The sequence below is a fragment of the Macrosteles quadrilineatus genome, unplaced genomic scaffold (assembly GCF_028750875.1).
Source record: "Macrosteles quadrilineatus isolate MER2022 unplaced genomic scaffold, UCM_ALF_1.0 Scaffold_13__1_contigs__length_4303367, whole genome shotgun sequence".
Lineage (NCBI taxonomy): Eukaryota > Metazoa > Arthropoda > Insecta > Hemiptera > Cicadellidae > Macrosteles > Macrosteles quadrilineatus.
In genome coordinates, this window is record NW_026542606.1 from 3,733,063 (window position 1) to 3,760,180 (window position 27,118).

Genomic DNA, 27,118 nt, shown 5'->3' on the forward strand with positions numbered 1-27,118 from the left:
GTGTGTATTGTCCGTCCTCTTCGTCTCTTAGTTTTACCCACATCTTCCTGTGAGGTTATGCAATTTTGACTAAGTGTTTTGTGACTTTGGTTGCACAATGGTTCGTAGTTTCGCGCAGTGGACGAAGACTCTGAGTTTTCCAGCTCGCTTGTCTCCTCAGAAGCAATCTACCCCGAGTATTCTGCCGGACAAAAATGCTACCCCAATCTCAATAACTCCAGACGTAAGTAGGCTAACTATGTTACATTGTAATTATATTATTTACTTTTATACAATAAAATAGTACGTAAGTGAAAATTAGTGCCAAACCCCTGTTGCAGTAGCCTATATCCCGGGGCCACGGGGGTGTGTTCGAATGGATAGGGTCGTATAAGGGAGTTTACATTTACTTATTACTTTCACATAATTTTAATTTATTTAATTTTGTTAACCAAATTTAATGAATTGGTACATATTGGTATTTTGTTTTTCGAACCCAAAGATTTGGTTTATACTTACCAAAGTGTCATTTTAATGCAATGTAATAAAACACTCGTTTGTTAGTAGAACGTTTCTATGTTGATATCACCTAATAAACGTTTCTGGAAGGTTTAAAAACATTGCATGACATGGTAATATTGACTACTTTACAGATGTCATGACTCTTTATTATTGAGAAAACATTTTCAATGTAAAAAATTAAACTTATCTAACTTACGTGAGAAGCTGACACACCTAACTTTACTTAACTCTATAAACTAAAAAGCTCACATGAGATGGTTAAATTAAATTTAAAAAATGCGGAAATCCGCAGTACGTAATTTATCATTGAATTGTTCTGAGAAGCCTGAGTCACACATGTACATATCCAAACACCTAACACTTCTAAACACCGGCGATTCTACCCTTTATCAGTTTATCGCACATATCCCGTATCACTTCCCTGAGAACGGAATCCGGCCATAGCAACCAGGCCGTAGCAAGAAGACACCCGATACAGGGACTAGAGGGTACAGGTCGGCCAAAGTTTCTGTGCGCGCGACCAGATCTGGTTGAGTCTAGGCGGAGTAGGCGAGGGGGTTGGCGGGGGTACTTTTGTGAAAACATTTGTGTCTTGCTACTCACTCACCACTACCCCCAGCACTGCCAATAGCCGGTACCCGTATGTTTTAGTTCGGCTAGTAGCGACCCGTCCACGCGCACAGAAGTTTTGGCCGAGCTGTACAGGCAGGACAGCGTTGTACACTTGCACTTTCTCCTGGTAGTCTCTAGGCCTTCAGCCTCACGACATTACAGAAGTGACGCAATCATGTGCAATACAATCTGCAGAAGTCGAGCCTCTGCACACTACAGTATGACGAATTCTTGTTGTAAGAAGACGCTGACGTGACTGTGTATCTATGTACTTCGAGACTATCTTGGAGTGTTCGGAAATAATATCGTCAACTGGCCATGATGACATCTTGCTGTTACACTTGTATATCACCGCATGGTAAGCTCTTTTATCAGCTCATTACAAAATTACATGACACACTAATTACCAATTTGGTATTTTGAGCGAATACACCTTGGTGTACTGTAAAACTTTAACCATTTATCGTTTTGGAATATGTGTTTTTGTGTTTACTACGGCACACAACTCGAATATTTATCATTCTAAATAATGGCACGATATTCATGGTTTTCTAAGAATACTATTTTTAATAATTTTATCATAAATGCTTCTTTAAAGTTACTCTCTATGAACATTGAATCAGTTAAACACTGCAAAACATTAGTTTTACTGAGGATATGGCCTAGTTGAGATATGTTATTTATCGGTGTTTGACGTTACAGTATATTATTTCAATCGGTGTTTGTGTTCAGAATTAATGGGACTTCAAATAGTATTGTTGCAAGCACTGAAGCACTACAGACGCTATCTAGCGAAATTGGTCACACACGTGAATATAGGATACAGGCTACACATTCAACACAAAACTCTACTGTTATTGACACCAAAGTTATTTTACAATGGATTGGATGAGTAACAACACAGTACGGTATCTCGCTTTCATCTATTAGATGCCCAAACAAACACAGGAATAAAACTAGAGCGATCAAGGGGAGGGGGCTTTCATGGCTTATCTTGTAATAACGTTTTTATGACATTAATTTAGTTCAATGAGCTAATTATTATAATCGTTTTACGACTGAAACGTTGGACATATTGCAGACACTTTTATTACCACGGAGATTGTGTACTTTCTTGATTTTGGTGACGTTGCGACAGTTCATTCAATCTCGTATCGATCAGTTTCATTGACCAAGTCATAAACTATATACAGTATCCTACCAAACCAATGAGCCAGAACTCTCCCGCGCCGTTCACCTTAAGTTGATTATCTGCTGCCAGAGGGGTAACCCAGACCTTATCTAATTGAGCTTGATTGGACGATAATGTTCCCATGTGAGCGAAGGGGTCGCTACTGTAGTGTAACAAGACGCCATGTGTCCGCCGGAAGTGGTGGTCCTGGACCGGAAGTCCTGAGCACGGGCGGAACGGCGGAACTGAAAGGCACGCGTCGTCGGATATACGGGCGAAGAACGAAGAACATGGACATGCTTGGAGTAGACTAGAGTGTAGTAGACATATACAACAACTTCGCGCTCAATCAGTTTCACCGCGAACCAGATTAAACAAGGGCTCGAGCTTGAAGTTGATTAAAAAAGAATACATAATAGTCTATAATGTTGCGGCGTCGGCGTTGCAGCGTATTTGCAAAAATCGGCAATTCAACAACACCAAGAGTTACTTCACTCGGCACCCTGCATTTTGACATTTTATTTTTGATTCGCTCGTTCAAGTCAATGAAGAAACGGCATCACAAAGATGGAAGAACAAAAGTGGAAACAATAGATGATTTGAAAGCAAACTTAACAGGTGAGGCCGTCTATGTATAACTGTCACTGTCGGGTCGGCCAGAAATACCTGCGGCGGCAATACCGTCACAAGGCGGAGAAAGAGATGTTATGGCTGTCAAACGATCGTCGACCACACACACACACACGCACACACGTACATACGTACCACACAAAGACCGGCACCACGATAATAACTTGTACCTCTTCCAATCACTAATTGGCCGAAACAGGACGGAATATTAGTTGATGCTCTTTGAAACGAATGGGTCTATATTTGAGCCCCCAGACGGAGATGACGTTATGTGACATGATGTTATATAAACACTTTCCCAATTTCTTATACATTTTTGGAGTTTCTAAGAGACAATTAATATGGCTTTAAGTGAGCGGTTGTACGTTTTCGGTAGTACTTATGGCCATCCCCTACTAAAATCTAACTTCAGTGATTTGCTCTCAGGATTCGGACACTTTAAAAACATTGCAATAGAGTAAAGAATCATAGAGTAAATAAACAGTATTTTTACAGTATGCAAGGTAGTATGATGATGATGATAATAATTTAAGTGATAAGTGTACAATAATGACTGACATTTTCGCGCGCACTGCTAGTAATGGCTGATTGGCGACCTCTTTACTTGAATGTCACTTCGTCAGCAGTTGGCGTGGGAAGGGAAGCCCTGTGGAGTTATCAGCTGTCGTTGTCCATTGTTGTGATCATACAGCTGTTCTGTTTGGTTTTACGACAATGTGCAACGAACGACGAACGGTTTGGTTTGTTTCTGCATACTACCGTTGAACATTATGGAGTTGAAGTTCCCACTGCAGTTTGCGTGTTGGCCTCAAGAACATAAATAACTAAATTGGGCTTCCCGCTAGCGTGCGTTGCTTACAGCCACTGGTACACTACAATGACTTATTATACGGGGTGTTTTTTTTATGAAAAACAAATTACAAGTACCAATAGACACTGTTTAAAGACAAAACCAGCTCACATTTTGGAATCACCATATTATTATTTATTCCATTGCCAATCAGCTGATATGCATTGTTGCGTAGTGCATAGTTGTAGTGTTATTGGGAATTTATTGTGGACCATCTGCTGTACCCGTGCTTCGAAACGGGAAATATCTGTTTCATGATCATTAAAATATACATGCACTAGCTGTTGTACCCGTGCTTTGCAACGGTAAGAGGACACAAAATAGAAACATTTTAATCTTTACATCTGTTGCATATAATAGTTACACATCCGCCATTGCTTTTAGAAAGAAAATTCAACTTTTATAGCCTTAATAGAAACGTGTAAGTTATGACTTTTATATCTGGTAAGTAGTGGATACCACCATTTTGGTTTTGATTAATTTTGAATGTTGTGTAGACTGATATGAGAAAAACTGAACAAATCTTCGAATAAAACTTTGACATACATGATTTACCTTCATCTCCCTTAATTACTTATCTTTTAATTTATTATTGACATTTTAAATTTCAATTTTGAAGTTGCAAAAATACTAATTATTGAATTTAAATGAACATTTTTTAAATTTCTTTCTTTTCTTAATTTCTTTATATTAAATTACAAATCCTTCCATCTTCAGTTTCTTCACTCACAATAAATCATTAGCAAAACTAAGTCAGCTGTTATAAACTTTAGAAATATTGCTGTGCCTTATCAATACAGTCTTTTGAAATATTAAAGAAACTATATCTATAGGTACTATAAAAAATGTTAAACAAATAATTTAGCATTTAAGACAGCAGACAAAACTAATATGATTATCAAAGAATCAAGGAGTAAAAAATGTAATAGCAAATACAGTATATGTTTCATTGCATCTCTGATTCTACTCTACAAAAATATCAACAAACAACTTAATATACAAACCAAGTCTTTTAAGCAGTTCCATCATCCATTGCCATTAAATTTTCACACTTACCATTAAGTAATCATAGTAATAGATATTTCATTGATTTTAGAAACAAAAAACACTCTGTACTGCTTAGTTTTATTATATTTTCCTTAGTTTAATTTAATCAGTGGTGTGGCAAAACACAAATAATAAATGTATCAAATAAAGGAAATGTGAACTGAAAGCTATGTTAAGATAAAATAAGAGTATTTTGTATTACCGTTTGATAATTAAATATAGTTACACATATACAACAGATTTTAGAAAACAAAAATCAACGACTACAATTTAGTTATTGGTGATATTCTTTAGTTTAATTTAAGCATAGGTTTAGCAAAACACAAAAACTTAATTTACCTAAATATACATATAAAACACAATGTGATGTGCAAGTTATGTTAAGTTAATCCAACACATGTTAAGCATTTAGAATTTATTTAAAGTAGCCTCAAAATTCATACAAAACATCCATACATTGTAATTTTCATACTGTTTCCATGAAAACATATCAATAACATTATTTTCATAACTTAGACGCTTTAAAAAAAATCCAAAGCAGAGCCGGAGTTGATACAGCAACGGTTATAGAATCTTTTTTTTCTATAACCATTGACATAGATTTAGAATAAATAATCCATGATAAAAGGTTAGATTAAAATAAACCTACTTCATAGTGATGGAAAATATTATATTTAATTTCTTTGTATCAGCTGTCTGAAATTGTTAAATGTATGCAGTTTAGCAGTTCTTCTTGTTTACATTTAAATGTCAAAGCAAAGGTAAACAAACATTGTTAATGTTCTCATCGCAGCCATGGAGACCAATCAATATTTACTTTTAAAATCCTCACCTCAGAACTTTTAAAGCCAAAGGGGCAAAGCCTACGGTCAGTATCAAAATGTGAATAGTCCTATAATGGTCCTTGGTATGGTAGCTATATTTTTGTAAAATTTAAGCCCAGTTGGTTCAGTAGTTTTTGCACCTATTAGTAACACACATACAGACAGACACCATTAGATTTTTATATAATAGTATAGATATATAATAAATATTATACATTGTTTAATGAATAATCAATCCATCACAACGTTTTAGATTAAATAATCCTACCACATAGTTGTGTAATAGTATATTACGTTACTAGTCCTGAAAATAAGTGTTTACCGGACGAGTGTGGTCGTTCCCGTGCGAGACGAAGTCGAGTACGGGATTACCATACGAGTCCGGTAAACACATTTTGGACGAGTTACGTACGATAGTTTACGCCATACTACTTAATTCGTACAAATCCTTATATATTTCCACCAACTAAAGGACTAAACATCACCAGTCATAACCTCTAAAGCCTGTGTCACACTTGGCTACTTACTAGCAGCTACCTAGTAGCAGCTACTGAAATAGAAACTACTTTTCCTGTCACACTTATTTTGGTAGCGTCTATTCACTAGCTGCTACTACTAGTTTAGCTCAAGAGAGGTTATGTCCCAAAGACACGGATATTTTCTATACAGGTTCAAAAAATTAATCACATCTCCCCCACCCCACTTCGGATCACTCATGATTACTTCAGAAATTATTCAAAATGAACGATAATAAACAAATCGGGCAGACAGCACGTGGTGCAAGTAGCCGCTAGTCTGCTATTGAAGCTGTCACACTGGGCGACAGTCGCTACTTGATAGCTGCTAGTTGGTCATGTGACTCACTAGCGCAGTTTAGTAGCACGGAAAGTTGGACATGTTCAACTTTCCATGCTAGTAAAATTTCACTAGCGCGCTACTCTTAGTAGCTGCTACTGCCTATGTCACATTGGCTACTTAGTAGCTGCTATTTCGCTAGATGCTAGTAAAGTAGCGTAGTGTGACACAGGCTTATATGAGAGGTTATGTTTTTGTTTATAACCAATCATTGCCACGCAAATACAGTATAATCAGCTGATTGGTGTCCGGTAAAACTCATTGCAGAACAGTATTACGCAATGAAACCCCGTTTGAATAAGCTGGCGGCAAACAGCTGTTTTCTGGACTAAATCCTTGCGTGGGAAGTTCGTCAAAATAATGTAGTGTGGCGTAAAGTATATTTAATTTCTTTGGATCAGCTGTCTGAAATTGTAAAATAAGCAATTGGTATTTTTTATTGTTTACATTTAAATGTCAAAGCAAAGGTAAACATCGCGAATTTAATAGTTATATGTTACATTTTATAACAAAACTAATTAACAGCCTACATCAATTTTGATTGATAGGTATGTATTTGGATGGTCATGTAGCCTACATGACCATCCAAATACATACCTATCAATCAAAATTTGAAAACCTCAACACTTTAAGCTGCGTTGTCCAAGGCGCGTCTGTTGCGTCTGACGCAGAGCGATGATCGCCGAGCGATGATCGCTGGGCGTCGATCGCTTGGAGGCCCGTTGTCCAAGAACGCGTCTATTCAGTTCAACAGTTGGTTGCTGACTGTGTAAAAATTTATTTTGCTCTCACTATTATTAGCGTTAAGAGCCAAGTGTTGAAGATCCTATTCATCGAAGAGATAGAAAACGAGGAAATTCTGGACCTTTAGTGAACCTCGATTGTGTACCCACAGTGTTTTCAAAAAGAGAAGTGAGGAAGGATATTTTAGAATACCTATCAAAAACCACTTTAATGCAGACAAGAGTGCATTAATTGATTTTTTTTTACTTTTAATGGCAACAGTTTAAGTTCCGTTAAATCCTTTAAAGTTTAAGTTGTAATAATTTAATTTAACACTAATTTATTATTATTTTGAAATTTTTCTTTCCTTAAATACAGATATCTCCTATTCTAAATAACTCCCAATATGTAATCCATAGCTAAAATACAAGTCAATACTTTGGTGAATTATTTTAGACTATAACTTTAATTTAATTTTGATTTAATTTTGTTTTTTTGTTCGTAGCGGGTCTCTAACTCGTCTGATTTCAATTATCAATAACTCAAATGGAAGCCCTTACATTACTGAATATTTTAAGGTTGAAACGAACTGCAAGCGTTAATAAGAACTGGAGATATTTAAAAAAAATGATAAAAGTACGAAACGTCTATAAGAAATGTATAGGGAAGAGTTTTCGTTTGAATTTCTTTAAAACGAAAAATAAATAAAAACGGATTCCCGCATTGAAATTAGCATGAAAATCTAGTTTTGTAAATTATGTGTCACAAAACTATCATTACATAAAAACAATATGTATATCCAATATGGCGGATCCAAGATGGTGGCCATAAACGTGTTTCCTATCGAAATGAAGTACTAACCACCCAATAAATACTGGTGGTGATCTTAAGTCAATATCTCGAAAATGTGCATAAAAGATGCATGTGGAATCATTTTTTATTATTTTTCCAATGTTGGGAAAAGCCACCATTTTTTATAATGATTTTAGGGGGTTTCTCATGGACCGATTTTTGGCAACCTTTAGTATATCAATCAGCAGACTCAACACTACAAAATAAAACCCTAAAACATTATCTTGCAATCTTTTTACGTCATATTCTATATTTCTTTGACTATAGCCATTACATTAAGATACTGTATATTATGGAGTATACGGGAGAACACAGAAACAACAATGCAATAGACGCAATAGACGCTGGCCGTCAGCGATCCCGTCTGCTCCCGGAGCAGTGCCCCGCGTCAGACGCTCAGCGTCTCAAGCGTCAGACGCTAGAGACGCTCCCTTGGACAACGGGTCCATTGAAATCAATGCTTAGCAGTCACTGAGCGTCCATCGCTAGCGTCTAACTCAGCGTCAGACGCAACAGACGCGTTCTTGGACAACGGGCCTTTAGACATCAAGGGACGTAGCCCGAGAGGAACTCAGGCCTAGGCCTATGACATTCCTAGGTTTTGTGCTTAATTTTGGCTGTATCGGTTTAGCATTTTAGTCGTGACAGCTGCCCAGACACTACCTCAATTTTATAATAGTACTAGCTGACCCGGCGAACTTCGTATCGCCTAAGTTATAGGTTTCCCCTAAAACAGACCGATGGAAAGAAAGTACCGTTACGTTTAATTTTCAAGATGATCTCGTTCGCATCGCTCAATCACGTCCTGGTTGAAGTTCGTTCGCTACGCTCACTCACCTTTGGGTTGGAGCTCGTTCGCTACGCTCACTCACCTTTAGGTTGGAGCTCGTTCGCTGCGCTCACTTGCCTTTAGGTTAGCTCGTTCGCTACGCTAACTCGCCTCCAGGTTGAAGTTCGTTCGCTACGCTCACTCACCTTTTGGTTGCAAATTAGCTGTTGTCATAAATGTAAAAGAAATAATAGTGCTGCACCCTGTTGGTAATCCTTGTAACTTTAATGCTATTGAACATCATAGAACAGAACCAACTTGTTTAATTGAAACAGCTGTTAAGATTCATTAATTCCATTTCTCATAAGGTTAACATGGGAAACTCCAGAGCCACTGGGGCGGAGCCCTTTTAAGAATTTCGAAACGGGAAATAGTTTACGTCCGATTCGCATACCTACAGAATTTACACACCAAATTTCATAACGATCGGTGAAGTCGTTCCGGAGGAGTTTGCAGACAAACACTGTGACACGAGAATTTTATATATTAGAAAGATAGATAAGTCTTAACTTGGCGTTTTCGCAAGCTCTGTTTAAGGATTCGAAAAAATAAAAAAAACCCCGATATTACGTCTTATTTTCAACACATTATAAATAACCAAATAACCCTATATCTATTACTATATGCATATTACCTGATCGACAATGAAGTAAAGAAATCATAGATACTATCATATGAGCGGTTTTTTTTTAAGTGACCTACAGTAGTTGTAATTATTTACGTTTAAAAACACTCTGTAAACATATGCACATAGCCGTTTACGTAGGGCAGTGCAATACGACAATATCAAACATGCCATTTGTGTTAACATGTCTCTGTCAAACATATTTTATTTTTGGTTTTGAGTATTCTGACTGCAATGCAATTAGAACAGTCATCAGCTTATCCTAATTTACCACACAAAACAGTAATTTGGATGTGTTCAGCTAGAAAACTACATCATTCCGGGACTCGCTGATGCGTGTCAACGTTGTATATAGACTTCATGTTTTGCACGTAAGCACATAAGCCACGGTATCTGGCAGTTTTCCACCTCCTTAGCGATTTCCGCGCGAAGGAATGCACGTCCCGAGCGGAAAATATCTTCTCCAACGCCCCGTGAAATCGCTGCTCTACGTCAAGATGTCTCACAAAGCGGTGATGCCCACCACCAATGATTCTATTGAGAGTTACTTTAGTTTGGGTGTTAGTCTCGGTCCTCATCCGTCAACCTTGTCCACAGGTAGGAACACAACTGATGACTTTTGTACCCTACTGGAACTAGCAATATTTTCCCACTTTGAAACACCAATTCTACTTTGGTGGTCTATTTTGTTTGGAGACCCAGAGGTAGGCCTATATTGCTACGTTCCAATTATTTACGCGTCTTTAGAAAAACTGTGATTTATCTAATGACGAAAGGTTTCTTCCAAAACGCTTGTTTTGCTAATCATTTCTTCGTTTATTCACACCAAGCCTTATTCATATAACTAAACAAACATAAACCACAGATATTGTCTTTGAACACTAAAAAGTACGAGGATCAATTATCATAATAGTTTAACCCATGATCATTCATTTACAGCGAAAACCATAGTCTCGTAAAATCCTTCAACTACCGAAAAAATTATTACAACTAACATAACAAAATATTCGTAAATATCAGCCTCAGTATGCGTCGGACGTCGTGTACCCTAGGACATTGCCAATTTATTTACAGTAGTTGTAAAGATGCTGAGCAGCGGTCAGCAGCTGTCAGACCACCAACGTGGAGTCTCGTCAAATGCATCTCACAGCTCACACCTCACCATGTCATTACCATTTGACACATCAACCAAGCTCATCGACTATCGTCTTTACAAACCATAATGCTATTCAGATAACTCATGATTAAATTCTAGTGTAGCTATAGAAGGCAGGAAATAAGGGTGTAATGTTTATAATTTAATCGAGTGATTCATGGTTAGTTAAGCAGTTTGCTTATCAGAGCGCAGCACGGTCATAACGGACGTTTCGCTCCGCTTATAATAATCGCGAGTGCCAAGAATGGGACGAGCTTTGCTCAACGAACGCCTTTGGTTGATGACGGGTGAGTTGATTTTAAGTTTGCATAAGACTAAATAAATTCTCCCGACTGCTAGGCAAAGTATGTTACAAAATATCCGTGGCCTGTATTTGTTTACTGTATTTGTTTTTGTAAACACTAAATGTGAGCAAAAATCATGAGAAACAAGACTACTGAATAAGTTATCTCGGGAAATCTTAACAACCGAGTCAGCCTAGTGCGAATAGTAGACCTCTTATAATTAAACAATAAATACACAATGAAATAAAAAGGACAATTTTGATTATACTTTTAGAACAAAGCTCTCGGAGCTTTATTGCTCAAAGCGTAACACAGCCTGTAATTTAACGACTGGACTGATGACTGATTGCTGCTATTCAAGAGTACGCGGTTAAATTGTCAAGCAACGAAACAGTACCACTTTTACTTAAAGCCTAAATTGTCAACGACGAGGACGAGAGGTCGACTAATAACACAAAATGGTTACCTTTCGCATTTCAAAAAGTTTAGGTGTAGAGTTGAAAGCGTAGGAGCAAAAACTTTGCTAAATTGAAACAATTGACAATAAGTCTGCATTCTGTACATTCATCTTGAGGTTAATATCCTCTGAGAAACAAAACCTGCCAACTGAACAAATAACAGCAGCTGATAAGTTGTTTGAACAGCCGATTCACAGAGACCTCTGTTGCCACTAACGAATAGACTTGTTCTGGTTGGTTCAGTATATTATCACTCCAGCAAGCAAACACTTGTATACTGTTTGTTGATATGGTTATTATTTCAACAAGTGTTTCAGTTCATTAGAGCAATCATTCACTTTTGAGAGTTCTCATTGTTTAATGGGTCTATTGGTGTCCCATGATCACACTCGTTACAGCTGTAGATTTAATTGGGGTTCCGTAGCACATTTTCTAAGAAATCATTAATCTATGATTTTATTTAAAAGTGACATCTTTCTTTACCACCTTCTTTGGCTTAAAAGCTATATATTCACAACATCGATCGCTACGTATATTAATTGGCTCTACAGTGATGGTGCGAAATTAAAAATATTTAATCCAAACAAACTAACTAATAGAATGTATTGTTCCTAGTTTCAAAAATAGATAGGCTATACAAAAGCTATAATTTTATTAAATTTTGGGCAGTTAGTAGACACTACTATTATTAACGTGTTCGATAAATGACAACAAATAAAGCTCTCCTGTGGCTATAACAACCTGAAGTTAGTAAAACATTCATGATACTGTACTCGCAATTTGTCATAAGAAGACGTAAACTTGCATGGGACCAGCGTCTAAACGTAGGCCTATTGTTCGATCTAAAAATTTGTTATGTGTTTTCATGTGCGTTTGAGGACGTTGAGCGCGAGTGTTGAAGAATGATCTTTTTCCCTTATTCAGGGTTAATGATTTGATTTGTGCTTTACAGTTCGATTAAAAAAAGAGAGAACAAGCTGTTGTTTTTAATTATGGGTTTATTTTGTTAAAATTGTGTTGAAATCCTATAACAACAACGAACTGAAACTGAATTGAGTTGAAGTGAAATAACAAGAAAATAAATCTAAAAACTGGTAGAAGATAGAAAGGTTATGTGCAATTCACAAGTGATACTCTTGAACCAAACTAAAGTTTGACAGTGTATATTTCAATAGGCCGTACGTATTTTCATGGGACAGTAGCCCGAGTGGCGAGGGCGAGGGCGAGACCCGTGAGAAGAGCCACGGAGAGGCAGCTGGGTGTGAAGCTGCTGGAGGGTCCAGGAAACTGTAGAACACTTGCGCTGCGATGGGTGAAAGTACATCATTCTATTGTTCTCATCTATTGTTGAGTCAACACTGCGTTGCAGCAACCCTTCACTCATTAATGTGGTCATTTGTATCTTTTGGTTTTTGCGTTTTCCAAAGCTTAATGTCCGTGCCTTAAGGTCTACTTTATGGTTCCATCTAAATTACAGTTTCACCAGCACTGCATTTATTAATTAGTCTACCTTGGGTTTATTCAACCAATTAGTCCTCTTTCATACTAGCGCGGTGCGGGACCTGCACCGGACGAGGCTGTTTAGACTATTGAATCATATGGGAGCTTCACACCAGTGCGGGTTCACCCGGACAGAAAATCGCCCCGGCTACACGAGAGTCGACTATGAACAGATCACAGGCTTGACTGACAATTCAGATAATTCAAGAGATATGCCGTATTGTCTATTATTCTAGTCACCGCACCGCATACTGCATCATTGACTGCACTGGGAATTTTATAATTAGGTTTAATTAAGACCAGAACTGTGTTAGTACAACTCTTTCAGCATTTATCGCTTATCTCAACTTGAATTCACACGCCTTCTGGCAGACATCCTTGGAGGTTGCTGGTGTCATAAAAATTAACAATTAATCTTGGACGCGATAAGATAAAAAGATATCTCATGGGAATATTCTACAATGGTGGCCGCATTCCAGGAATCCAGGGCTACTTTGATTACATTGCTGTACATATCAAGTCTAGAGTGGATCTGGAAGGCCGTGGCAGCGTCATGGTTGACGGCGCTGCTATGTGGCAGTGGTCGGTGAGAAGAAGAAAAGGCATTTCCAGGATGTGCACTACAGTAAGCACAACACAACAGAGTAATTAACCCGACCAAGTCAGCTCCGGAAACACTCTTGCCAACCTACGCATAAGTTAAGAAAAATGTAATCGTGGTTTTGTATAATAATTAATAAGTGCGTTGTCCGGTTAATTACTTTCCCTGGAGCGTAACGAGTTCAACACAATGTTTATGGCACAGTGATTATCAATTGTTGTATTGCAAACGGCCGCTCTTTAATAATGATGGATTCAAAGTAAAATAACGGAATTCTGGAAATATGTTTGTATCATTTTAAAGAATTAAAGTATACTAAAAAGTATTAAAGTATTGTATTTACAATAATTAAACCATCAAGTTTAAAATCATGTTCTAGTCAAGAATCAAGATGATCAGTCATAACCAACGATATCAACAACTCAGTTAGTAGTTCTTTAAATCGTTGGTCATAACCAAAGGCCGGACCATAAATTACCATAGATAAGGTCGCATTTCCGTCATCTTGTAGTTATCTGTATTCTGTAGGTCTTTTAAATTAATGTGTTTAAACTAACCTATAGGTAACAATAGAACTATCAACAGTTAGTTTATCAGAGGATGAATACAATGAGATTACACTATAATCATTCTCATTACCTCATACTGTAGCTGATTAATGATTCCTCCGTCGTCTCACAACTTCGTACTCACTCCTTCAACGTCCGGGCACCCACACGTCTCGCCGGAAGTTCAATCGATCGCTCTCATGATCACGAGCGGTAACGGAAGTGTCGTCGTGTCGATCAGCTGTTTCCGGTCACTGTTTCTTATTCCTCTTGTAAACATTCGCGACAACACGTGCACCAGCATCGCAACTCGACAGTGAACTCGTGGAGGAAGTTGATTGACTTCTCTAGAGTCACGGAAACAACAAATCGTGATACAGTATCAACAACAAATTCAATTGATCAGGTATTACAGCACATCGATACTGAGGTCGTATGAAATCAAACATCGAAATTCACATAGGATGTACAGCGTAAACATTTGTTATCAGTTCATGCAATGTGAAGTGAATGTGTACACTGTGCTTTTAGAACTGATAAATAATCCATGCATCAAAGAAGACATTGTTTGATACTTTGCAATGCCTGTTGCGCAGTTTGATATGAAATACGAATCTAGAAGAAAGATTCGTCATTTTGTCTTATCATGCCACCCCGCCCAGTTACAGCACTTTGGTTTTAAAAGCAAACTTTAACCTTTACTTAGTTAAATGGTAAAGCTAATTAGGGATCAAGTGTTATTACTACTAATTGCACATTACAACAATACGAACGAACATTTTAGACCTGTCAAAGGAAGCTTTTTTCGGCAATGTGGGACAAAACATATTACCGACTTGTTTGGATTACAAGTCCATATTCTCCTATTTGGTGCAATCGGGAGGCTACGTGTTATGATCAACGATCACATTAGACCAATCGTTGGTTATGATAGACGTTCTGCAGCAAACGTTCTACAATATAATTATCAATAATGTTCCCCTTCCCTTTAGTGCGGATCTTGAGTACTGTTAGAACAACAGCTATTGACAGATAATGTGCTATTAGCTTTGTACGGCTAAACAGTAAACGGATAGACTGATACATTAATAGACCCGTTCACCTTGACGGCACCTGCACAGTGTGAGTGTAGTGCAATGTAAAGCAGTGCTTCCACACGACCAAAAAAATAATCCCGCTTACTGGGTCGAGAAATCCCGTTTTATCCCGCTTTTCACTTGTGAAAAATCCCGTTTTATCCCGCATGATTTTTTTGTACAATACCTAGTATTATACTTGACGTATCATGTATATCACTATTATATTTTGCTACAGTTTTTAATCAATTTTAGTTAGTTTTTCTCTAAAATTAAGTAGAAAAAAATAAAAATAGTCGTCACAGCCGAAAATCCCGTTTTATCCCGCATCCCGTTTTAATCCCGCTCAAGGTCTAAAAATCCCGTTTTCGGGATAATAATCCCGCGAATGGAAACACTGATGTAAAGGTGTAATTAGCGCACAGTCCAGTGGCTGTGGCGCGCCTGGAGGTGGAAGTGCGAACTGTCTGCTGCACAGTCAGTCTGCGTACGTTGTGTGATTGTGATTGTTGTGTACGTCGTCATGTACAGAGTGCGACCCCGCGATGTAAGCTCCAGCTCCATCAAGGTATTGTAGGATCATTAAACGAATAATTGTACACTTTTATTTTGTGTAAAAAGTTTTACTTGTGCATATTTTACATTTATCATGAATATAAATCGGTTCAGCGTCTAGTATTTCTGGTCCCTGGCAATCCCATTCAGATTTTGTTTCTTAATTCAATCATTATGCTTCAAATCCCTTTTAGCGAATTTCCCATATAGGGAATAAGCTATTACCGTAGTACTCATGGTAAGACCTGGACGCGGGACCGATTTTTTTTTTCGTTTTGAGGTCCCTAGAGGCCAAAAACACCATCCGTTCAAATTCATATATATATATATATATATTTATATATTTATATATTTATATATTTATATATATATATATATATATGTGTCCGTCAGCACGATAACTCGAGCAAAAATGATCCGATTTGGATGAAATTTGGTACAAATGTGTAAACGTACGTTTATTCGAACGAGTTCGCGATCCAGCATGATCGGACCATGGGAACGGGGGTTTACGGGGGGTTTTATGGGGTAAAAATAGGTTTTTCCTATTTTTGGCCCAAAATACATAAAATTTAGCAATTTCTTTCCAAACCATTTTGTAGAGCTTAAAAAAACAAATAATTTAGTATATTGAAGCGTTATTATGTGCCTAATAGTTACGGAGAAAATTCCAAAAAATTGTAAATTTAAAATTCTCATGCTATTCTTATGGGGAATAAGTAAACTGTTGTAGTTTGCTTGTTTGTGAACATATTTTGATCAAATTTGGAAAATGTTTTTATTTCTCACTACCTATTCACATTTTACAAACAAAAAAAAGTTTTACCCTCCTTGATGCAGCAAACCTAAGTACTTGTTAAACTAATTATATTTAAATCAAGAATAAATGTTATATTTTTAAGTAGACATTTCAGTGTAAATCCAATCAGTCAAATGGAAATTCGCTTAGTCTGCAGGTTTGCTGCGGCGGGGGTATTTTATTTTACCTATAGTTGTTTTTTTTTACAATTTTAATAGCTCAGTAAAATGTTATCAAAATATATCCATAAACAAGTTAACTACCTACGACAACAGTTAACTTATTTTCTATTATATTAACGTGTGAATTTGTAATTTATAGTTTTTTTTTTTTAATTTTCTCCGCAACATTACAAACACCGCTACAATACAGTACAGTACTAAATTAATGTTCTTTTAGCTCTACCAAAGAACTGTGAAATGTTATATTTTGACGGTCAAAATGGGAATAACAATTTTTACACAATAAAAACCTGCCCCATAGTCCGATCATGCTGGTCGTGAATCTATTCAAATCAGGGTAGGTTTACTCCTTTAATCCTCCTAGTTTACACCTTTGTACCGAATTTCATCAAAATCGGTCGATTTTGATGTAGACTTATCGTGCTAAAGGGGGTTTTTGGCCTCTGGATACATCAAACGTAAAAGTAAAGACGTCTTTGGCTTGTCTTAATATAGGCCTAATGAGACTGACGGTAATAGCTAATTCCCTATTTGGAAAATTCGCTAAAAATATAATTACACTTTTTTGGAACCAGGCTATAAGGTTCACAGAAGATGAAATAACTCTATAACAGCTCAGGTTACTTTGAGTTATGCTTCTATTGCTACTCTATTGCAGTTATGCATTAGCATTACGGTGAGGGAGAGTTATTCTTGGTATCGAGGACAGGCGATTATCGGGCAAGTGATCTCATTTACTGTGAGAGGGTTGTCGCCGTAGTAGACAAAGCTATGTGTCCTTGTGTTTGCTTTAATCCGGGCACAAAACTACTGGCATGCTTACGAGACCCAAGTGAAATTAAAATAAATGTTGTTTTAACTATTTAAATAAAAAAATAACAAGGTAAAATGTAGTATTGCATTCAAAGTTGGTCGTGACTATTATTTAATCAAAACTGACTATTTTTAATCTATATAGTCAATGGCTGTATTGCACTGTACAAATCTAAAGCGTACAGTATATGCAAACTGGTTTTCTTGATTCCTCCAATTAATTTTGCGCTACATAGTATACTATGATACCCAGATAGCACATAAACGAAAAACTATCTTATTAATCACGTTCCCCTTGTATATCGTAACGTGAATTTCATGCGCACAAATTTATCAAATTTTAGTTTTTTCTCGTCTTTTTACGATGCAGACGACACGCTATAGTGTAAACTATACTTAGAACTTTCTATATTTGACACTATTCATGTACAACTATGTATACTATGAATAAAGATTCTTGACTATGACTATGACTATAGAACAATTAATTCTGTTTTAAAACATCTTCTATTCAAACCAACTTATGTCGTCAATTTTCACCCAGTATGCCCAATCTCTTCTCACTCCCGTTTTCTGACTAAAAGGACTGATACAGTTCAATCGTAAACGTTTACTGAGCTAAAAGCGTGGGCTTTTAACCCAGAAAAAGGACTGGTCCTCTTTAATGTTCCGCAGAGATAATAAACCAATAGTGACCACTTAAATGTATTTATCAGCTGTTCTTCGCCATATGGCCTGTCGCTGACCATATACATATAACAACTGGCGACAGTTCGCCGCACACCGCACTTCCAGCTGTTTTATAACCAATTACGTTCAACTATTCCGAGAAAGAGCAACGAAAGACAGCTGACTGATTATTTTATTTATGAACCGGATCTTAAACAACATGCTGCATTTGTTTAAAGAGCTTCAACAGTTTTGTCATTCATACACAAAACACAACAAAGCATGTACAAATACATTTATACAATGTATGTCATTTATATGTCATTTATACAAATAATGTAATTTATACGAAGCATGTACAAATACATGTACAGTATGTCGCGAGACAATACAAAGCCAACACAACATCGCAATTATAAAATTTGTAATCTCAGTATTTAAAATTCCTGTTATGTAGGCTATGTCAATATTTTATAACACAGGTACCAATGAGAGATGGGGATTGTGTTAAAATAACACCCCTATGCATTATCCTCGAGCTTCGAAAGCTCTTTTATCAAAACAATTATATGACGTAAGGCAATTAATGTCACAAAGGATTGAATTACAATGCTAGAAAGCGAGGGAATGGGTGTTTACAGGTTATGGCGATTAGCATAGAATGCTAACAGCGGACCTGGGAACGGAAGTAGCTCATAAACAAGGACCTTTGGACCTAACAGGTGGCATTGATAATGTAAAGTCCTGGTCTCAGCCTTCCTTGCCGACATTCCGGTCTCTATGTGTTTTTTTATGAAATTATATGAGATCACAAGTACAAACAAACCTTTAAGATGTTCTTAAATTCGTATTTGTTATAGTATTAAATAGTAAACGGTTAAAATGAGTAGGCAGGCTATAATAGCATCATCTAGTTTCAGATTAGCCTATGCTATTTATAAAATGATTGTAGAATCCAAAATGCCAATAGGGGTTTTCTTAAAAACCGTGTCATAAAAAAATCTATTTTATTTTTCAGACAAATGGTTAAGATCACAGAATAAATTAAATAAAACTAAATGCATATTTTGTTTCAGATATCTGACAGTGAAAAGGATATCATGAGCTCTATGGTTTACTGCATTCACCACAAGGAAGGATGTAAATGGAATGATCAACTCCGCAAGCTAAAGGTAGATGAGGACACATTTTTAGCACTTAAGTAAAAACAAATACACACAAAAAACAACAAAAAAATGGTCCTTTCACCTGACCTCAGTTAAAGGAAAAGTTGTAACAACACTGTGGACAACTGAGACCAATAGACAAGCAGATAGTCTCAGAGGGTCAACTACTTTATACTTGTCTTGTCTAATTCTCATGCAATACTGTTTCTTGAAGGCTTTTCCTCAGTCAGTAGTGGCCGACTTGGTCACTGGTCCAAGCACGAGCCAAACTACCAGCAGTGTGTAACAATACCATAGAACTTTTAGAAGTTTTTAAAATTGAGTAATTTTGTATAAATGTGAAACTAGCTATGTTTTGTTAATACAAGTTAATAAATACTGAATCGAGTGTGACTGCAGTGTAGTATAATAATTAGATTTTTTTAATAGGATGAAAAAATTGTTGGGAAATCTATGTTTAGCAGTTGGGAGAATTTAGGCTTCTCCCCCCCCCTGGGATTTTACCAAGCAACGCCACTGAATACCACAAGAGCTAAACTAGGTCAACACCCCTATTAAATATCCGTACGCTTTTGATAGATTTAAATTGAATGTGAAACAGAAAATTTGCAACTATATCTTTCACTGTTTGATATGATAACTGATTGCCACATTGATCCGCAGGCACATCTCAACACCTGTAAGCATGATGCCATCCCCTGCACTAATGCCTGTGGAGCTCAGATCCCGCGAGTGCTTATGGAGGACCACCTCAAGTTCACCTGTTCCGAGCGCTTGGCTCGCTGTGAGTTCTGTGGAACTGACCTGCCGGGGGCTGCACTCGATAAACACACAGGAACATGTCCCCTGGAACCACTCTATTGTGAGAACAAGGTGAGGCATCTACTGAAACATTGTATAATAAGACTTGTTTTAGAAATAGGCAAATTGTTGTGCACAGTGGCTGCATTTCACTAAAACATGTTAATTGAAATAGAATTAGTATACATTGAAAATGTTGGTTTCTATTTGAATTGTTATGTACAAAATCACCTCGTACTATTTAGTAAATGTGAATAAAATCATAGAACTGCTCACAAAACAAAAGGTATTGCTTGATTGGTAACAAGGGTTTCTCTAGTTATTTTGTTTGCTTACACATCAACATAAATTTATACTACATTAACAAAATACATATTCTATGATTTAAAAAAGTAAAAAATACACTTAACTAAAAAATAATTTTTGCTAAACTGGAAAACATATTCAACCTTATAGTCTTGATGCTCTCTTGTTGCATCTTGTTGTATTAAACTCAACTGTGCTATTTAATTGTTTAACGCTTTGTTCTTGTATCAGTGTGGAATGAAACTTCAACGAAGACTGCTCGGTCGTCACAAACAGAGTGAGTGCAACAAGAGGCTCGTTGCTTGTCGCTACTGTACACAGAGCTACGTCGCTGATACACTACAGACTCACCACTCTGCGTGTCTGCGCGCTCCAGTCCCCTGCCCAAACAGGTACATGATAATAATACGATTGCTTGGATCTCAGCTTACTTAGTCACAGAAGTACGTTATAATTTTTTAGATAGGAGAGTCTTTAGATTTACTACTTTTTGAAAGTATCCAAAATCTTGACTGAGATCTGAATTCACCAAACCCTCCAAAAGAAGTGGTATCAAGCAGAAAATGTTTAGTCATAATTGTTTAAAAGTAATTTTTCTTATTTTTCCACCTGAGAAATATTTAAGAGAAAATGTTGTTAAGAGCAAAGTTCAGATGTTATCAAAAAACATATTTTTTTTGTTTTTGTGAATAGCTACTTATTTTTATTGCAACCTGCATCAAACTAACTTCATCTTCTTGTATTAAAACAGTCATATTGAATAGTGGATACCATGTACTTCATTAACACTAAATGCACAAATTCTAGAATTTTGAAAAAAATTGTTTGTACCAGAATTTGTTTGTTTCCAGTAATTTCTGATTTCTATCTTTTATTACTAAATCCTTTGTATTTTATTTCATTATTATTACGATTTATTCAAACAAAAGATGGTAACATTAAAATGTACCCATTGCAGATGTGAGATGGGGATTATTCCCAGGGAAGACCTGGACAGCCATCTCAAGGACCAATGTGCCAGCCTGCTTACCCCTTGCACATTCAAAGAGGCGGGTTGCAGGTTTAAGGTAAGCTTTGACTTTAATTATCTCCACCGAATTGTAGAAGAGAATCTTTCACTTTTAAATTTCATTTAAAAAGAAAATCTTGTATGTACTAATGCCCAATTGTCAATGGGAGGCAAGGAATGACTGATAATGAAGGATTTGGTTTTTAATTTGTGTTAAATTGCTTCAGATTGGACATATCCAGTACCGCATTCCTAAAAGTCAAGCAATGTAACTGATCAATACTCTATATAAAAATTCCCGAATCTAATGGGTTGGAAAAGGTATTCTAATTAATTGTTGCAATTTTCACCTTGGCTCATTTTACACAGTATAATCTTTGTTTAAACCATTAAACATGCAGTACTTCCTTATAGATTTGTCATCCTTATGGATTGATCAGCAGTAGAAAATCTTAATGTTAGTTCCACCTGGTTCATGTAGTGGTGTGTTTCAGTTTAAAATTTGTTATAAAATTTGTTACATAACCACACTTAAAAATCAAGCTTCAGATTTTACAATGGTAATCCACTTGATAAATACTTTAGATGGTAAGTAATCTACACATTTTTAACCAAAATAATCCACAGGGCTTGAGAGGAATGGTGATGGAGAGACATTTAGAGGAGAACAGCCAACAACATCTGGCGCTGATGTGCAGTCTAGTCACCAGACAGCAGCACCAGATCACCAGTCTCAAGAGTGCTCTGTCCCGGCTGTCTCTCAACCACACAGGTACGGCTACACTGCACACTTCTTTTAACAACCTACAAACTCTTGTCAAGAGATTCATAAATAATAAATAGAAAACTGATTGAACTGACGAAAGATAATTGTGCCCCTCTGCACCTACCTAGAGGGTTAATTTTTCCCCCTTCCTACTGAACCATTGCGCCACTTAGCCCATTTATAATAGCGGCCCTGCTTTCATTACTGCCGCCACAGGAAACATACTACTATAACCCAGAATGCTGACCGCGTGTTAAACAGTATTAAGTACTCGAGAGCTTTGCCTGTCAATTCGTAGGCAGCGCCACCACCATTGCTATACTGGTGCATTGTATGCTGGTGGTGCTCTCCGAGTACTTAACACTGTTTAACACACGGTCAGCATTCTGGGTTATAGTAGTATGTTTTCTGTGCTGACATTAAACTAAGTTCACACTAAAATGTAAATTTTCACCTTAGCCCGGCCACAAACTGAAGTAAGTACTGTTTGAATAGGTGAATTTATGAAGGGTTTTTATCCCAAATCTGCGGTGCTATGACAAGCGTTAAACAAACTTGCAGCTTTCAAAGAATTTGTAATGATATTAAAAATCTTGGAAAAAAATCTATTAAAAATCTAGCATCTAGGTAAGGTAATATGAAGCACAACTAATGTAATGCAATCCATTTACAGGTACACTGGTCTGGAAAGTCACAGAGTTCAGTGCCAAGATGGCGGAGGCTCGTTGCAAGGAGGGTATGGAGCTGGTCTCTCCTCCGTTCTACACTTCTCAGTTTGGCTACAAGCTGCAAGCATCGTTGTTCCTGAACGGCAACGGCGCTGGAGAGAACACTCATCTGTCTCTGTACATCAAGTTGCTGCCTGGCGAGTACGATGCATTGCTCAGGTGGCCGTTCGCTCACTCTGTCGCCTTCACACTCTTTGACCAGAGCGAGAAGGTGCGTTGTGATTTATTCAGAGTTCTTGTAAAGTAATACAATTCCATAGAAGTAGGCTACAGATTTTATTGTTTTAGTGTGAGTTTAGGGTACAGTAGACTCCCTCTTATCCGGACTCCTCGGGACCGAGGCCAGTCCGGATAGCGGGTTTTCCGGTTAAACCGACGTCCCTCAAAACTCGGTAAAACAGACCATTTAAATGCATACTGTATAAGCCGATAATGATTATTACATATTTAGACATGTGATCACTAATCTTTCCTACGAGAACTGTCGTTTCAGTACCTCCCATTTCCTGCTGATTCAGTACGGTTAGACCGATGTGCTGATAAAAATAGTCCAGGTAAAGAGATGTCATTTCCACTGAGTGAAGTCCGGTTGAACCGATGTCCGGTTAAAAGGTGTCCAGATAAGAGGGTTACTGTATAGCCAATCATTTCTTTGCTACTTTAACCTTTAGGTCTCTCGTAGCATCCCTCCATTCACTTTACTAGTTTTAGGCTTTTGATGAAACTAACAGTTGCAGGATACCAGTAAGTTGTAGGATACCAGTATCTCTCACAATTGAACCATTATTATTATAAAGTAACAATAGTAATTGGAATGATGAGAGAAAATCCCAGTTTATTAGACCAGTTATTTTAATGACACTTTAGCCTATATAAAACACTTCAAGTTTTTGGTGTACCTACCCATTTGTTTATCTTTTGACATAATAATTGCATAATTATACAGTGTGTCAGATAATAGTTGCTTAAATAGTTGCTTTAGTAAGGCAATGATTTGAACTAAAAACAACTTGTTTGAATATTGTCTGATGAATTTTTAAATTGAAATAGATTGCTAAAGCTTTTTGTTGGCTAAACTAAAATTATAAATAGGAAAATTTGATTTATTAGGCTTTCTGTACCCCTGTACAGATCATAAACCAAATGAATTGTTATGAGTTATTAACACCATAGATGCATTAACAGAACATCAAACAAAAAGGTTTAGTAATTATATTAATTTATGTGTTTTAAATCTAATTAATTTTTCTATATATAGCCTATAAATTTCACAAAGTAAAAAGATTTCAGCAAATATACGTATTTGGAGAAACTTACATCCGAGATTTTAAACTCTAAATTGGACTATTTCAATTTGTTCAATACTGTATGTGCTATTAAACACCTTAGGTTTCTGCATTTGAACTAGTTAAAAATGTTATTTACAAATTCTGTATTATCTTTACAGGCTTGCAACATAGTGGAGAGTTTTGTCCCCGATCCAACATGGGAAAACTTTCAGCGTCCAAGCAAAGCAAGCGAACCTGACACCCTCGGCTTTGGATTCCCTAGGTTTGTGTCTCATGAAAGTCTGGGAAAACGCAACTTTACGAGGGACGATACACTCTACATCAGAATCAAAGTTGACCCCAGCAAGATTGTTGCCGTGTAAAGCAATATTATACAAATTCCTGCCAAAGTCATTAGGTTTATTTGTTAATATGTATATTTTTTAAAATTATAATTTAACTAGGCTATATAAATAGGCTATACTATATTCTAAATTTTGTTTTTGTCTTCAATTAATTATCAAAGTATTTAAAATATTTATTGATTGTTCAATATTTTTTATGATGAGATGCATAGCATTATTTTATTAATATTATTATTAAAGACTCATTATTACAGTTTTTTTTAACATAGAGGATACGCGTCCGGTAACCGGACGTGGATAAGGCGTACGGCAATGACGTCATGGGGTTGCGGGAGCCTGGAACGCCTTTACCACAACAATACAATGACCAGCCATCGGTGTTCGTGGTGTAGTGGATAAGGTGCTCGGCTGATATGCAAGAGGTCCAGGGTTCGAATCCCATTGATGACTTTAACTTTTTGTCGAAGAGTTTTGCATTGAATACCATTTATTCTTAACTGTACATCTTTTATTAGAATTTTTGGCATTTATAATTTTTTTTATAGAGAAAGAATTTCACCTTAATTCGATTTTTTCACTATCAGCAAGTTTGGTTGGTTAGGTTAGGTTATGACAGTAATTGCCGGACGTCTAATCCACGTCCGGTTACCGGACGCGTATCCTCTGCCTTTTTTTAAATGTAAAAATAGTGATAAATATTAAGACTCCGAATATCATGTGACCTGAATGTATCTCTACAACTTTTACTTAAACAAAATATGCATAGTCTATATGTTGTATCTAAATACTACTTAATCGTAACTATTAAGTAGACTAACCAGTGTGCATTCTAATCGTAGTTGTTATTTAGCAAATCGATCTCGTAGACCTGCTGCTAGACTTGTACAAGTTTGGTGTAAATAGAAAATAAGACCAAAGCATTTTATATTATTTTTGTAAATACATTTTTGTACAAACAGTCATGCTTCTCTTAAATATTAGTTCCTTCTTAATCCCAAGTTTCTAATCATATATATGTTCATGTGGTTTTGCTCACTAATGTGAAGCACTTGTTCACTGCCATGGCAGACATTTTAAACAAAATAAGGAAAGTAGATTATATATATATATATCACAATTCTTTACCAATACAAAAATATGGTATTTTTTCTTTAGCTAACTCAGAGCATATTTTAAGGGATTTTCACTGGGCGACAGTGGCGCCGGACTTACCAGAGGGCCTGGGGGGTATGGAATACCCCACCCGAAAATTTTTGCAAAAGTTAAAGTGAAAATCACACATTTCTACGTATCTTTTAATGCATTTTTCGATTATATTTGCTTGTTAATAGTCCATATAATCTCACTTAATTACGTATTCTAGAACGTTGTAACAGGCCAAAGCTCCCTTCACAACCTCTTGGGCCAAAATCATAGCTCAATACTCTAAAGTATTTACATATAGTTATTTTTTAAATTCCGATACATTTAAAATGTGAATCATAACAAAAATATGCCGGCACCACCCATAGTCACTGGGCGACAAAATCTCAGCACTGGGTGACACTTGTGTCGCCCAGTTAACATGTTATTTTATACCCTGAGCTAACTACTATCTTATATCCTGTTTATCTGGCTAGGCATGGTTTTGCTACTGTTAAGTTGATATTTACTTTGAACGTTCTTGGAATACAACTACTAAAAAAAAAAAAAAACTAAAACTAAAAAAAATATGCGTACGATATTTCCCAGCCGGGCGGGAGCGCGGCGAATCTGCGACGTTGCCGATGTGTACCTGGCCAGTGGCCACCATGCATCGGTAGCCTATTCACTCACGGCAAACAACTTTGAAAATCAATATTTAGCTTCTGCCTTAATTTTTCGATCGTTGGAAACATTTTTTGCACGTAAAAATCATATAAGTACCTTCGTATCGCTCCCACAGTAAATTGGTCCACATTTATCCTTGTTCCGATGTTAAAACAATTGGCCACATGATCATACACGGGATAACGTTTGTCACCGCACTTTTCTTTTTCCGCATGAAAGAAACAAATCGCACTAACTATCATCTGTATTTCACCATCGAAAAAATTCCGGCGAGGAGCCATTTTCGAATAGAAGTTACCGACCGGTTTAAAAATCTAAGACGAACTGGTTAGCTTGGTTAGTCATCTCTCATAGCGACCATAGTTCAAGAAAGGTGGGAGCTAATGTTTACATTCCATTACTCATCGGATATTCCAGCTTTAACGCAACACTTCCCGGAAAGGGTGATGACCGCTCCGATTTCTACTCTCAGTTGTATATTTAAAAGTGGCAAATTAAAGAAACCATAAAATAAATACTGGTGGAAAATATTTACTTGGCATTTAGCTGTTATAATTTTTTAACTAGCTCAATCAACACAAAACAGTTGGCTTGTTGCTTGTAATACAAAATTAATTTTTCATACCACCATAGTTAACTTATTATAATGTATTTGTTTCATGACTAGTTAATTAGAATATTTTGTTAGTAAATTTATGTAAATTTCAAACTAAATATTGATATACACAGTTGTTTGCCGT

At 36.6% G+C, this 27,118-nt stretch overlaps 1 protein-coding gene across 2 annotated transcripts; it reads left to right on the forward strand.

Annotated features, from left to right (window-relative positions):
• LOC129004941 (TNF receptor-associated factor 4-like) lies at window positions 1–25,527 on the forward strand. Of its 2 annotated transcripts, none has more exons than XM_054433659.1 (8): window positions 1–223; window positions 19,237–19,332; window positions 19,990–20,199; window positions 20,665–20,825; window positions 21,392–21,500; window positions 22,070–22,214; window positions 22,882–23,147; window positions 24,384–25,527. In XM_054433659.1, the coding sequence occupies exons 1-8, from the start codon at window positions 98–100 to the stop codon at window positions 24,585–24,587; spliced, it is 1,317 nt and encodes a 438-aa protein (XP_054289634.1). In that variant the 5' UTR covers window positions 1–97; the 3' UTR covers window positions 24,588–25,527. The 2 variants fall into 2 exon arrangements, with proteins under 2 accessions (XP_054289634.1, XP_054289635.1); XM_054433660.1 differs by lacking the exon at window positions 1–223 and adding an exon at window positions 15,606–15,710.
• Window positions 25,528–27,118: the final 1,591 nt, after the last annotated feature.

Coding starts and splice junctions, on each gene's coding strand:
- LOC129004941 (XM_054433659.1), top strand. CDS start 98: ATGGTTCGTAGTTTCGCGCAGTGGACGAAGACTCTGAGTTTTCCAGCT. Junction 21,501..22,069: donor AGGCGGGTTGCAGGTTTAAG/GTAAGCTTTGAC, acceptor AATAATCCACAG/GGCTTGAGAGGAATGGTGAT. Junction 23,148..24,383: donor TCTTTGACCAGAGCGAGAAG/GTGCGTTGTGAT, acceptor TTATCTTTACAG/GCTTGCAACATAGTGGAGAG.